Source organism: Alnus glutinosa, chromosome 11, assembly GCF_958979055.1.
Source record: "Alnus glutinosa chromosome 11, dhAlnGlut1.1, whole genome shotgun sequence".
Classification (NCBI taxonomy): Eukaryota; Viridiplantae; Streptophyta; class Magnoliopsida; order Fagales; family Betulaceae; genus Alnus; species Alnus glutinosa.
The window spans coordinates 26,507,266-26,523,196 of record NC_084896.1 but is presented as its reverse complement, the minus strand read 5'-3'; the positions used below and the strand labels follow the sequence as shown (position 1 = coordinate 26,523,196).

The 15,931-nt window shown below is 34.7% G+C and overlaps 1 protein-coding gene across 2 annotated transcripts; it reads left to right on the top strand.

The window, feature by feature from the left end:
* Positions 1–6,420: 6,420 nt before the first annotated feature.
* LOC133882686 (UPF0481 protein At3g47200-like) lies at positions 6,421–8,696 on the top strand. Of its 2 annotated transcripts, none has more exons than XM_062321893.1 (2): positions 6,421–6,713; positions 7,016–8,696. In XM_062321893.1, the coding sequence occupies exon 2, from the start codon at positions 7,040–7,042 to the stop codon at positions 8,390–8,392; it is 1,353 nt and encodes a 450-aa protein (XP_062177877.1). In that variant the 5' UTR covers positions 6,421–6,713; positions 7,016–7,039; the 3' UTR covers positions 8,393–8,696. The 2 variants fall into 2 exon arrangements, with proteins under 2 accessions (XP_062177877.1, XP_062177876.1); XM_062321892.1 differs by having other exon boundaries at positions 6,421–6,748.
* Positions 8,697–15,931: the final 7,235 nt, after the last annotated feature.

Genomic DNA, 15,931 nt, shown 5'->3' with positions numbered 1-15,931 from the left:
TTTGTTGAATTGAGATCCCTCCAAAAGAGACTCGTGTCCATTCATATAGCAACAGAAAGAGATGTAATTCCTCGTGTATATTGAAAACATGTTAGTTTAATAGATTGAATTGAAAAAAGAACCAAGTTTATATTTTGAAGGACTTGCTCCATCAAAACTCACAGGAAAAAAAATTAACATATTTTTGCATTTCTTCATACAAATCAAGCCTTTTCTGCCATCCAATGAGAGGATGACACATCAGCGTGAAATACCAAATATGATAAACTCAAAAACACCAATTTTTTCTTATCGTCAAAAACACCCAGATTTTTCCCAGCCTTGTTCGCTTCGCTGGAACCAAAATTCAACTGAAATATATATATATATATATATATATATAGGCCATTCGGCCATAGCAAGAAAATCTCCCAAAATTATCATGAATTTGTTACACAACTTAAAAGTACTCCGAATACCCTAAAAGTACTCCCAAAACAGTGTTGCGTCCCTCCCATTTCATACTCGTCGTAACCTCATTTTTTTTTTTGAAAAAAAAATTGCCCAAAGAGGCATATGTTTGGCCCGTCCCTCCCATTTCATACTTATCGTAACCTCATTTTTTTTTTTGAAAAAAAAAATTGCCCAAAGAGGCATATGTTTGGCCCGTCCCTCCCATTTCATACTCGTCGTAACGTCAATTTTTTTTTTTTTTTATAAAAAAATTGCCCAAAGAGGCATATGTTTGGCCCATGTGACCTTTTTAAGGCCCATCTATAGTTGGCTGAATTTTGGCCAAAAAGTGGTCGATATCCATGTTCTGTCCATAGTAGTCGATGCGGGCCAAAGTTACCGAAGTCTATAAGTTCCGGTCATAGTAGACTTAGCAGACGACGTTTCAATTTAGGTCATAGTAACCATATTTGTTTTTCAAGCCCTTTGATATTTAAGATCAAACTTCAATGTATGTGATTTACTGTTGAGTTTGTGGAGACGTTTATATTGAGACAAGAGTTGCAAGATGACGCGGTTTTTGTTAATATAGAAGTAGACGAAATATATCAGACTCTTTCTTTATAAATAGATATTTAATTTGTATATAATCAAATAATTTTAGGAAAGACGTAGCTAAAAAAAAAAAAAAAAACTTTAACTTATAGACGTAGCCCTAAACCTTAATTCTATGTCTTTATTTCCTTTTTCTCATCTCTTTAGATTATTCTGTGTTCTTCCATGTGGCCTGTAGGGGGGGCTTGTAAAACCTCACGCTGTGGTGAATAAACCAATTGTGCATATCTCCCCACCTGTGATGACCTCCATACTTTCAACCACGTTAATATACCACTTGGTTACAAGCTCGTGTCATTGAGCTCGACGATAGCTGTGATGCATATATGCAATGACTTAAAAATAAAAAGATTTTGTTTTATTTTACCAATGTGGGACAGTATACATGCAACACCTAAGTCGATTTTTTTTTTTTTTTTCTCCAGTGTGAACCCCGTTGCCTTAATGTGCTTAATTTTGTGTTCTTCTTGTTGATCGAGAAAAACCTTCACGTCAGCCGCCGTCAGGCCTCAATGTCGGTTCAGGCACGAGCATCGTACACTAGAATCTGAAATTGGAGATTTTTCCTAGCCTTCTTAATTTGCTTCGCTAGGACCCAAATTGAACTGAAATAGGCCATTCAGCCATAACTCACAAAATCTGGACAAAACTCACAAAATTTTGAACCCAAAATTACCAAAATCCCAACACCAAAATCGGCTAGACAAGAAATAGCTAAAAAAATTCTCCCATTGCTTCATTCCTTCCTCCTTTGATTTAAAGCATAAAAACCTAAATAAAACAAGAAGAAAACTTCACCTTGATGAAAACAAAAGCGTGTTCTCCTTCCTCTGCTGCTCAGTTGAAGAAGAAAAATTTGGTTATGATTTCACAATTTTCTAGTGTTATTGAAAACAAAAAAAGAAAAAGAAGTGGTTGTTGGTAAGCAGGAGAACCTAGGCAACATGCTGGGATGAATACGCAATTGATTGTGGCCTGTAGCTGTATTGTAACTTCATGTTTGGAGCAAGCTAGCTACCCACCCAAAGTGGCTGGGGGGCCCTTAAACCACAAGGGTAGGAGGCATGCATATAAGATCTCATGCTATGGTGAATAAACCAATTGCATGTCACCCACAACCTGTGACTACCTCCATACTTTCAACCATGTTAATGTCCCCTTTGGTTACAAGCTCGCGTTAGTGAGCTTGGCATTAGTTGTGATACATGCAATGCCTTAAAAATAAAAAGATTTTAATTTATTTAGTCAATGTGGGAGAACATACAACACGTAAGTGGATGCCGACTGACGGGTTTATATCTCCCTAAACTTATGTGGTTTGAACTTTGATATTGTAGATAATACTTTTGCTTCGGACACCGTGTTAGTGCCTCCCATTGTTGCCTTCGTTCCGACCTTCATCCGTGTTGTTGTAGGGTTCACGAAGGGTTGATGGATCTTTTAAGGTTCGTGCCTCTTGCTTGTGCAATTTCTGGTTCAAAGCTTACTGCCTTAACTAGCAGCCTATTCATAGGGTCATGTAATTCATTTGCCACATCCTCTATTATTTTCTGTTTTTTCGAATAGATTTGGTTGTGTTGGAGCATACTGTAGGGTTGTCGAGTTATTTATTTATTTTTTAATCATCCCTTCCCTGTTATTGCTTAGAAAAAGAAAAATGTTTCCTAACCATTATGAAGTGCAAGTAGTAGGAGTTAGAGTACTTGTAATAGATACCAAACCATTTTTCTTAAATTTAAGGAATAAAATTACTTTATGCTTTCTTATAGGAAAAAATATTTCATAATAGATTCTCTTATATTTTCTAATATCAATTAAATATTTTTCTTTACTCTTATTTTATTCTTTTTTTCATCACTTTTTCCCCTTTTTATAATCCCCTTTTTATATTTCCCTATATGCATAATGTGGTTATTATTTTTAATTATCTGTATTCGCATCGTATGATTATTATTTGTATTTGTGTGGTTATTAAATGCGGTTATTATCCGCAATTCACATATGAAATAATAGACGTTTTGGACCTCAAACTTGTAATTCTTACATTTAGTAAATACAAAAAAAATATTATCTATAGTTGAACACTATTATTCATATCACACTTGCTAATCATTTTGTCATGATTTTTTCATTTTATACAGTATTTAGCTCTCAGTAGCATCTATTTATAGTTGGTAAAGAAAAAAATATTAAAAAATCGCTATACACATATGAGGTAGCACAAAAAAGACGTCGTTTTAGTGAATTTCATCAATTAAAATATAAAGAGTATGTGTACACGGTTAATAACCAAATTTGCATTCCCAAAAACCGCTATCCACATCGCAAATAGTGAAAAGCGAATAGCAAATAGGTGAGGCTAGCATATGCGAACTATTATGATTTCGCCTGGATTTTCTTCCCTGACTTCTATAATATATTATCATAGCTCTTCTTTTGAGCATCAAACTTGGAGCATTTTACTCCTATAAGTTTACACTAAATTCTGATGTGTTGCTAGCCCGATTTATAAAATAATAGAATAGTAAAATTCTTATTTTAGATGGATAATATTATTATTATATATAATATAAACTACAACATAATTGATAATATTTTTTATTTTTATTTTTTTTAACAAAGTAACCGACGCTACCATGCATAAATCAGAAGAGGCTTTAGGGCAAATACAGTGAATAGAGGCACAACGACACCCTACACATTAAGTCAGAAAAATCTGACTTGGGTTCTGCTTACAAATAAAACAAACATTACAGGAACTAACTTTTGAGCCATTCTCTAACAATAAAGCACATTTAACAAATAAAAGAAAGCTAATCTAGCTAACAAGCCGTAAAAGTCCAATAATATTTGCAAATTTAACAAATAGACTTTCAAGAACTACTCTTAAAAAGCAAATAAAAAACAATACAGAAAGCATCCAACACAGAGCCGACGTCAGGAGAAACTAAGTAAATGTACAAAAAGATGGCACAACCAAGATTTCACTGGCGACTTGGACGGAAAAGCCGCTTCCCTACGGGACTTCTAGTGTTAGCCTTCCTACCTGAAGAAACCAAACAAGAAAAAACACAAAGCTCCATAACCATATAAAGACTAAGAGAAAACAAAAGTACCACTGGATCTAAACCAAGGAGAAGACAAAAAGCCTACTAAGAGGGAAGCACCAATGGGATGGGAGGAGGAAGGCATAGTACCTCCCTCCTCCTTAACCACAAGCCCCTTTTGCACGCTCTCTCTCTAGCTCCTCTCTCTTTATGCGGCTAGGGTTTTCAATAACATAATTGATAATTAGATAACGAAACTCGGAAACAGAAGGAATAATTAATGGGGAATAAATTATAACATCAAATGCTAGGGATATTGGTCCTTTTTTTTAAAAAATAAAATAAAATAAAATTCTCCGAGTGGATCTTAAAATTATCATTGAATTTAGGATGAATTACTATTAAATTTTGATCTAATAATGATTTTAAAAGCCATATCAACTTTAAGAGAATAAAAAGTTAATTGAAAATCACGTTACACTTTTCTTCATCCCTTCTAGGATCCAAATCTTCTCCAGTTCACTTAAACTGAAGAGAAGCCGGTTAATGGTGATGATGTTTACAAAGAAATCTAAGGTTTTAAATAAGCCACGTGTCTTATTTATTTATTTGTTTTTATTTCGTTTTCTTCTTTGAAAATCGACCTTGGGAAATTGGCCAGCTGTTCCTTTGAGGGAATAAGGGTGGAGTAGTCCGCTGGAAACTCCAGAAAATCCTCCACCCATCCCGACTTCATCGCATTTTCCTCTCCACCGAAACTGACCGTGAAAACGACGAAGTCACAGGAGAGAAAGGCGACGAGACAGAGATGGCGAGATCTCGTACTCTCGCACTCTCACACTCTTCCCCTCTCTCGTTCCGTCCAGAACCTTCAAATCAGCAAATCCTCCTTCACACAAGAATTTTTCATTCACCAAAAAAAAAAAAAAAAATAGAGTCCATTAAAATCCTCAAAATCAAAACCTAAATTAATGTCTTGAATAAATCCTCAATGTTTTTTTTTTTTTTAAAAAAAAAAAAAAAAATCATTTCCACTTCAGTGTTGTTGTACAAAGTGTGTATATTTGTTGTACATGAAACATTACTCTTATTTCTTTATCTTTCATCTAGCATTTATTTGAAACAATATTTAAATGATTTTTTTTTTTTTCTCTCTTTCTCATACTATTTAATTTATATAATATTTAAATGGTATAGGGAAAAGATAAATGAAGCTATTGTGAAGTACATTTAAAGAGAAAAGAAAAAAGTAGTTTAGTTCCTTAAATCGAGTAAAAGTTTAAGGAAAACTGCTGCAAGTACTCTTAACGATTGGTTTGAAATTTATCGGGACAAATAAGTTTTGGGGGAAATTTCACTTAATTTATTTGAACTTTCATTGCATTTGTAATTACTCACCTAAGTTTCAAAAACTCTCAATTTAGTGTATACATTTTTTTATTTTTTCAATTTTATCACTCAGTTAGAATTTTCTGTTAAATCCTGATGGAGGGGTGTCAAAATTTCCAAAATTTATGCGTTGGTCAGGATTTAACGAAATTTACAAAAATATCCACACTTGAATCTTTGTTTTGTTTTTTTTTGTATATATATATAATTTTTTTTTTAAAAAAAAGAAAAAACTGGGGTATTTTGAAAATTTTACATGATTTAACGGAAAATCTTATTGGAGGGGTGAAATTGAAAGATAGATACAATAAATTAAGAGTTTTTAAAGTTTATTAAAATAATTGCAAAAGCAGCGACAATTCAAGATGATTAAATGAAATTTTCTCTAAAGTTAATATAAACTCTTTTATATTGTCTACCCGAATTACTAGTAAGTCTGTCAACTAAAAATCAACAAAATTAATAAGATTGCTTTCTAGATGGACCTTCTATTATTGAGATAAGAGAGTTTCCACTCAAAACGTTTTAACTAAAAATTCGTTATTTTGGGGCCGATAATTTTATGGTGAAAGAAAAGAAATTCCTTTCTTTGAAGGAGGGAACTGGGAAGTTGCATTGTGTGTACGCAGTAGCCGGCCGGCCGGACCGAGTGCTCTCTGTTTCCTCTGAATTGGAATCAAACAAACAGGCCAGAAGGAGTTTCCTCGGAGCTTCTCTAGTGCACGGGATTCGCACGTCAAGGGGCTTTTCCATGATGAATTCGTTAACTTTCTTCTTAGAATGATAGAGGTGTGATATGGACGTGTTTGGCAAGCAATTCTCGTCCATATCACACCTCTATCATTCTAAGAAGAAAGTTAACGAATTCATCATGGAAAAGCCCCTTGACGTGCGACTCCCGTGCACTAGAGTAGCTCCGAGGAAACTCCTTCTGGCGGTCAACAAGTCAAACTGTTTGTTTGATTCCAAGTTTCAGAGGAAACAGAGAGCACTCTGTCCCGCCGTCCCGGCTACTGCGTACCCACTATGCAACTTCTCAGTTCCCTCCTTCAAAGAAAGGAATTTCAATGAACCTTCTTCTTCAGACAAACAGTACTTCACACACTTATTATCCGGATCCTTTCTTTTGCAAATTTGCAATTTATTCTTTTTCTATATAATCCAAGCTAGCCTCTGTTGTTTGAGAGCCACACAGCAGATCTACATTTCTTTTGCGCGCAGGAGCTCAAGGTCCGTGTCTCGCTTTCTAAGTTTCTTACACTCAGGTGAAAACCCTCCACTTCTCCTTCTTCTTCTTCTTTTTTTTTTTTTTTTTTTTTTTTTTTTTTTTTTTTTGTAAAAAAAAAAAATCACTAGTGGAAATAATCTCTCCCTCTCTGCTGGTATAGTGGTATATATATATATATATATATCAAGGATTTAAAAGAAACTTAGAACTAAAAAAAGAAACAGTCAAATCTAGATTGTGCAGCATAATGGGAACTATATCCTCCGATGTTCTTAATGCTAGTGACCCTTGTCTTTGTCATTAGGAAATTTAAGAAACAAGTTGCTAGATGGCAGCATCAACAAGTGCAGAAATTCAAGTCGAAGCAAATGCTTCAATCGGATCAATTGAACTTCAAAACAGAGCGCTTTCACGCATAGACTCAGCAATTGCAGAAAGTCAAGACCAAGAGAAAGGGGCCTTAATAATTGATCTCAAACATTTGCTAGAAATGTCTGAGCCTCCCTTCCATCCCTTAGATGGATTTGGTATCTTCAGGGTTCCACGTGATATTCGCGAATTGAATGAAAAGGCCTACACTCCTAAGTATGTATCAATAGGGCCTTTTCATTTTCTTGCCAATGAAACATTGATAAACATGCAAAAGCTTAAAATGAAATTTTTCAAGATGTTTGTGGAAAAGGCTCAGGTAAGCGTGGAGGAATTAGTAGGAGCAGTAAGTGATAGCGCAGTTAACATTCGTGGTTGTTATGCAGGGACTAGCGAACTTGACAACCATAATTATCTAAAAATGATCGTACTGGATGCAAGCTTCATTATTGTGTTTTTCCTGATCTTGTTCAAGCCTGCAGAATGGGAGCATAGAAGCGAGGCTTTTATATTAAAGTCACAGTTGATGGATGACTTCTTGTTGCTTGAAAATCAACTTCCTTTCTTTATTATTCAGACATTATACAACCTTGCATTTAAATCTCATTCAAACTACCCTTCCTTCGTCCAGCTTACCTTTAAAATTTTTGCAGATTACAACTCTCAGAATATGCCTCTCGATCCCAATTTGAAAATAATGCACTTCGTTGATTTGTTAAGAACCTTTTTTCTACCCCATAGGCTACCAGGTAGACTTGGTGACAGTGTTATGCATTTGTACACTGCGAGCCAATTGCACGAGGCAGGATTGAAGTTTAAGGTAAGTTCAAGCAAATGCTTATTTGACTTAAAATTAACAAATGGAGGGCTGGAAATACCACGTCTTCAAGTAGATAATTCTACAGAGTGTTTATTTCGAAACATCATGGTCTTGGAGCAATTTAACTATCGTTGGGAAAGTTATGTTTCCGATTATATTCGCATGTTGGATTTCCTTATTGACACTACCAAAGATGTGGATTTACTGGTGCAAAAGAAGATCTTGGTTAATAATTTAGGCGACAGCAATGCAGTGGCAACTATGGTCAACAATCTCAACAAAGGTATTTTGCTTGTAGACATGAACAGTGATTATTGTCATTTTTGTCAATGTTTGAATCTATTCTATGAGCGTCCTTGGCATAGTTGGAAGGTTGCCTTGAGACGTGATCATTTTGGTAATCCTTGGAGGACTATAGCTACCGTAGGTGCTATTATCTTGCTGGTGCTCACTCTTGGACAGACTATATGCTCTATTATCTCAGTAGCATAAAAAAATTGAAGTTTGTGTAATTTAGCTTCTCAGATCAAATGGAAAGTAAGGTGAGGATCTTGTACAAGGGGCGGTTAAAGAAGACATCTCTCAATGTAAATTTAGGTTCTCTTTGGAACATTTAGTCTATGTTTTAATGTTGTTCGGTTGGTTTGTTGTGATGTTTTAATTGTGTAGTTTCTTCCTGTTTAGTTAGTGTGCTGTTTGATTGTGTAGTTCTTCCTGTTTAGGGAGTATGCTGTTTGATTGTGTAGTTCTTCCTGTTTAGGAAGAGTGTGCATCCAGTATTTACTGGAGGGTTTGTATTTGGATTGAGATTGTTCTATAAAAGTTTTAATTAAAAAAAAAAAAAGAAGAAGAAGAAGAAGAAAAGAAAGAAGTTTGTGTAATTCTAATAGTATTAGATTGCATTATGATAACATTTTATTGTTCGATTATTTTTATTGTTTTAGGTGTCTAAGGTTTATGGAATCGTAGTTTACAACTTAAAATAAATAAATAAATTTCACTTCCGTGCTAAATTTTGGCTTTGCACTCAATCATAATCGATCTGCCACATTTTTTCTTTAATTCTGTAATACTATATGCTCTATTTGTTATATTGTTTATACTTACGGAATCGCATTTTTTAATTATACACTTTGAGATATTTTCAATCAATTAAGCTACCGGCCAATTGGTATTTTGTTCGTAATTTTCTTTTATTCTTTTTTTTTATATAAGAATTTTCTTTTAGTTTGTTCCTATTTCTTAATCTCTCTCTCTCATATATATATATATAAGTTTCAACTAAAGGAAAAAATAAAAACCTTGGTGCGTTTGGGAATTAAATTTTTATTCTGTTTGCGGATTTCGAGGCAAAGAAATGTGTTTGGATGAAGAGAAGAATTTAAATTCCTGTTTGAATTTGTGTTTGGGGGTTGAATTTTTGAGATTGAAAAATATTATTTTTAATGGTAGGAAATGATTAGAAATAATTGTAGGTTTGAAAAGTTGTATATAATGTTGTGAAAAGTAATATGAAATAATAATTATTTATTATAAATAAATATTAAAAAAATATTATTTGATTTAAATAATTATTTAAACGTGGAACCCACGCGTTTTTTTGTTCTTTTGGAGATAACTTTTTCTCACGTGTGGGTCCCAGGTTGAGTAATTGTTGCCCAAATTTGTTGCCCAAGGTGGGACATGCACCGTCCAGCTTTTTCTCTTGAATTGGGAGTGAATTCGGACGTGAAACCGTTAGATATAAAGCATGGCTAGGATTAAACAATTTGAAAAATCTTAAACGTTTAAAAAAAATTGAGGAGATCCTGATCCCAAGTGCTTGGACTTGCGGGTGACGTTTCCATGCTAAACTTGTTTTATTTGTTGAATTGAGACCTCCAAAAGAGACTCGTGTTCATTCATATAGCAACTAACAGAGATGTAATTCCTCATGTATATTGAATACATGTTAGTCGTTTAATAGAGTGAATTAAAAAAAGAACCGAGTTCAGATTTTTGAAAGACTTGCTCCATCACAAGTAAAAAAATTAACATATTTCTGCATTTCTTCGCACAAATCAAGCCTTTTGTGCCATCCAATGAGAGGATGACACATCAGCGTGAATACCAAATATAATAAACTCAAAAACACCAATTTTTTCCTATCGTCAAAAACACCCAGATTTTTCCCAGCCTTGTTTGCTTCGCTGGAACCAAAATTCAACTGAAATAGGCCATTCGGCCATAGCAAGAAAGTCTCCCAAAATTATCATGAATTTGTTACACCACTTAAAAGTACTCCTAATACCCTAAAAGTACTCCCAAAATCAGTGTTGCATCCCCCCACTTCATATTCCCGTAACCTCATTTTTTTTGAAAAATAAAAATAAAAAAAATTAAAAATTGCCCATAGAGGCATATGTTTGGCCTATTTACAGCCCATATATAGTTTTAGCCGAATTTCGGCCAAAAAGTAGTCAATATCCATGTTCAGGCCATAGTACCCGATGTCGGCCAAAGTTGCCGAAGTCTAAGTTTCGGTTATAGGAGTTGACGTTCCAATTCAGGCCATAGTAACCATATTTGTTTTTCAAGCCCCTTGATATTCAAGATCAAACCTCAATGTCCGTGATCTACCGTTGAGTTTATGGGACGTATTGAGACAAGAGTTACAAGATGGTTTTTGTTAATATTGAAGTAGAAGAGATCGACATGTAACGTTCAAACTCTTTCTCTATGAATAGAGTTTTATATATAATCAAATAATCAAGGACAGATGCAGCAAAAAAAACAAAAAAAAACTTTAATATATAGATGTAGGCCATAAGCCGAACTATCTTAATTCCGTGTCTTTTTTTCATCCTTTCATCTCTTTAGATTATTATGCGTTCTTACATGCTGCTATGTAGAAGAAGAAGAAACATCTTGGTATTTTTTAGTTTTACGATGAGTAAAAGAAAAATTTGGTGTTATGTTTGGCGTTCTTAGGTTGATCAAGAAAATTTCCTAGATATTGAAAAAGAAAAAAGTGGTTGTTGGTAAGCAGGGGAATCCAGGTAGCACGCCGGGATGAAATATTCCAATTGATTTGTGGCCTGTAGTTGTGACTTTAACCTCATGTTGAAGCAAGCTAACCCACCCATGGTGGGTAGGGGGCCCTTCAACCCCAAGGGTAAGGGGGCATGCATATAAGACCTCATGCTATGGTAAATAAACCAATTGTATGTCACCCCACCTGTGACCACCTCCATACTTTTAACCACGTTAATGTCCCACTTGGTTACAAGCTCGCGTTAATGAGCTCGACATTAGCAGTGATACATACAATGACTTAAAAATTAAAAGATTTTGTTTTATTTTACCAATGTGGGACAATATATATACAACACCTAAGTCGATTTTTTTTTTCTTTCTTTCTCCTGTGTGAACCCCGTTGCCTTAATGTGCTTGTGTTCTTCTAGTTGATCGAGAAAAACCTTAACGTCAGCCGTCAGGCCACAATGTCGTTTCAAGCACGAGCATCGTACACTAGAATCTGAAATTGGAGATTGAGAAGTTTGAATGGAATCAAAAGTTCCGCCTCGTTTATCGTTGGATGCCTTTGTTGTTTCATCTTATATCCCTCCCAAGTTCCGAACAGTACTGCATATATGAGCTAGACCCGCCCGAGTGGGACGACAAAGCCAGCGTCATCCAAAACTACATATATATGATATTATTTGAGACGATCAGTTACAATTGTTATTGTCTGGAAAATATTTTGATAAATTCTTAGTTGAAACAAAATAATGTCAATTTTAAAAAATAACAATAAGATAAGTAAAATATGAGAGATGAAAAGTGAAGTATATGGAAAGATTTCACAATGCTATAAAATCACGTAAAAGTATTGTTGGTTCGTGCTTTTTGGAGTATTTAACTCGGTACGATTGGATTTCTTGACAAACAACTTCCTAGGATTAGACTGTAACGTCTAATTTAGTTAAAAACAGAGGCTAATGGAACAAATTAAACTTTATTTCCCCTGTGAGATAATTTTTTCGGAATTTCTTTGAGCAATCGAGGGAAGAAGAATAATAGAAAGGGATGTCTTCTCAAGTGCTCTTTGGCGAGATTTTATAGAAACGATTCTTTTTATCTTCCTAATCTTATTTCAAAGTGTAACTCAACAAATTGGGCAAAACCAAGTTGGATGGGCAGCATATACTAGCTGTGTCTGCATCATATTTTTGTTTATGGCAAATTCGATGGGTTGATACTTGATAAAGTTTTGAGATGAGTTTGATGTGTTTCAAAAGTGTGTATAAGAATTAGTTTTTTTTTTTACTTTTTCCTAATTTATAAGGATAATATTAAAGTATAATTTCTAATTATTCCAACCAAAAAATGATTGGAATTGTTTGAAAAGAGTTACTTGTTATACATATACATATTACATGGAGTTATTTGTCACTTTTGAAATATTACAAAGTTATTTGTCACAACCCTAAATCCTAGGGAGCAATTTTGCAATTTTCCCATTTACTTAATTTGTTGCAATTTTACCATGTGGTTGACGTATATATGTGGCTGGACTGTCTGACACAAACTAAAAAATTGATCAAACGTGCATGCTATCACAATCTAAATAAGATCTAAAGTCTAAACCCCATGGTAGGGTCACTACAAAAATAAAAAATAAAAAAAAAATAGCATTTTGCCACTTGCATTTCGCCACGTGTATGGACATAGTACACGTGGCGAACAGTTTGCCACGTGTAAATGGCCACGTGTGCGACTCGTGTTAAATTCGGGTGTTACTAAATGCACATTTTGCCGCGTGTACCACAATACACGTGGCCATTGTGCCACGTGTATTGTGGTACACGTGGCTAACTGCTTCATTTTAATAAAAGAAAAAAAAAAAAAAAAAAAAAAAAAAAAAAAAAAAAAAAAAAGAGAAGAAGAACAGAAGAATTAGACAATTTTAGCCACGTGGAACTAATACACGTTGCTAACACCAATTTTTTTTTTTTTTTTTTCTCTAGTGCCCTCGCCAGAAACTTTTTTTGCAATTTTTTTTTTAATTTCCCTCGCCGGAAATTTCTGCAAGGCCGACGAAATCACTACAAAACTTCCCCATGAAATCCGATCCAGAAAATCCCCCAAAATTAATACTCCGTCAACCACATTACCAAAAAATACCAACAAACACAAAAAAATCTCCAACAAAATACCAAAAAATCACCAACAATCATCAAAAATCACCAACAATCACAAAAAATCAACAACAAAAACCAAAAATCACAAACTTTCAGATCAGAGAACTCAAAGAAACAGAAGGAAAAAAAAAAAAAAAAAAAACCCCTCGAAAAACGCCGGAAAAACACCCCCTTGGCTTTACCGGCGTGGGGCCATGACCCTCCGGACTCCGGCGCCGTCGTCCACCACGGCTCTCTCTCAGAATCGCTCCAGTTCTCTCAGTCTCCCTTTCCATTTCCCTGTCTGCGTGAAAAAAAAAAAAAAAAAAAAAAAAAAAAAAAAAAAGAGAAGAAGGAAAAGGCCAGGCGTGTAAAAAATAGAGAGGAGGAAATGAAAAGATAAAGGGGGAAATTGAAAAAAGAAAAGGGGGGGAAATTAAAAGTTAAAGGGGGAGGGGGGGAAATTAGAAATAGTTGGCCACGTGTAAAAAATACACGTGGCCACTTGTTTCTCAATGCAACCTGCCACGTGTCATCAAGACACGTGGCTAGTTGGCCGTATGACTACAGTAACCAGTTCGGATTGACTGATTAAGGAATATGACTTTTCAGTTAGAAGGTTTTAATTGGTTTGATACCAATACAAAAAAAAAAAAATTAAAATAAATTAATTAAAATAAATATATTATTTGTTTATTTATTTATTTATTTGTTATTATTATTATTATTATTATTATTATTTCAAAAAAGGAACCCTGGCTTGTGAAAACAAAAGAAGAGGGGTTGGGGGGAGGGAGACGATTTCTCCATCCATTGTTACGTAGAAGAAGAAAAATCTGAATGTTTTTGACGATGGGAAGAAGAAAAAGAAAAAAAGTGGTTGTTGATAATCAGGGAAACCCAGGGATGAATTCCAATTGATTTGTGGCATGTAGTTGTAACTTTAATTTCATGTTGGAGCAAGCTAACCCACCCGTGGTGGATAGGGGACCCTTAAACCCCAAGGATAAGGGAGCGTGCATATAAGACCTCACGCTATGGTGAATAAATTAATTGAATGTCACCCAATCTTTGACTGCATCCATACTTTCAACCACGTTAATGTCCCACTTGATTACAAGCTCGCGTTATTGAGCTCGACATTCGCTGTGATACATGCAATGACTTAAAAATAAAAAAATTTTGTTTTATTTTATCAATGTGGGACAATATACAAAACGTTAAAGCGTATGCAGAGTGAGAATTTCGTATCATAATCTCGATCAGTAGAAGATGGGAAGGGCGAGTCATTCATCATCCCCTTCAATACAATAGACAGCAGCAACCACTCATCTGCTGCATCCTCTTCTTCTTCCCTCTCACTTTCAATCCAAAGTAATAGCAAAAGCGGCGGCAGCGACGGAAGATTAGATTTGACAATTGACGACTGACATGAGACTTGGTCTAAGCATCTCACCTCTTATTACAATGACTTCTCTGCCAGCCCAAGGTATGTACGTGGTTCCCTTAGCTTATTGCCATATCCCCATTTATTTTCTGTTTTCCCGACCATATTTGGTTGTGTTGGAGCTTATTGTAGGGTTGCCGAGCTATTTGTCTGTATTTTGTTTTCTTGTAATCATCCCTTCCCTATTATTGCTTAGAAAAAAAAAAAAAAAAAAAGGTTTCCAACGTTACAAAGTGCAAGGAGTATGAGTTAGAGTACTTGCAACAGGCACCGAACTATTTTTCTTAAATTTAGAAAACAAAATTAACTTTTAGTTTCTCATAAAAAAACAATTCATAATAGATTCCCTTATATTTTGTTTTATTTTACCGGACAATATTCCCTTGACTGACAAGCCTAGCATTGGCATGGGAAGGGAAGGTTAAGGTCATTGACCCACCGGATTCAAGATGTAAATGAGCCTGCAATTTCCACATTCCAAGCTTCCACGATTTTGAGTTTCGTGTTCTAAATTCATCTTTTAAGGTTCTGGGGAAGAAAAGGGCGGCTACCCCCAATTTTGGTTTCACAGCAGGGATGGTTGTATTTCTTTTTCTCTCAAATTTAATTCCTTACTTTTTTCTAAAAAAAAAAATTTCTCCGTTATAGTGATTACACTCGATCCATCCTCTCTGAGAAAGGTATTAAGCTATCTTTGATCTCTGAAGTACGTACACGTACGGTACACAGTATCACAGTTAGTATTTATTTGGTCATTAAGCTATCTTTGATGGAGATCGACCGTCTTGTGAGTAAAGATGTACGAAGTAGTTATGGGGCAATTACATTAACGCGGCAGCTAGATAAATGCAAAAACATACGAAGTTATTGCCATGGGCTTATGTTTAGTAACTTGTTGCAGTACCAGACAAAAAATAAGAAAAGGAAAAGTGATCCATATATTGAAGTAAGTTGGAAGTCATTCATTACTCATTAGGTGAGGAATAGTCAATAATTTTGGACCTTAATTAAGCTTATGCATAAAGGTTAATTAGGAGAACCCTTTGAATTCGATCCTCTTGCATAATTATTACAAAAGCAGGAAAATCACTCACGGGCTACCTAGTTATTAGACGTTATAATTTCATGTAAACACAAAACCTTATATATATATATATATATATATATATATATATATATATATATATATATATATATATATATATATATATATATATATATATATATTATGGGTTAGAACTTATATCCAGAACCAGGTGAAACAGAATATTGTTGTGCAAGGTCATGATTCGAGCTGGGCCTGATAAGCCTCTCATAAAGAAAATTGGTCAATAGAATTGAGTCCCAAATCAAGTTGTGTCTACTTGGTTTCCAACGAAGATTTTAATACAGAAATACATGCAAGCACAGATGTGTACGTGT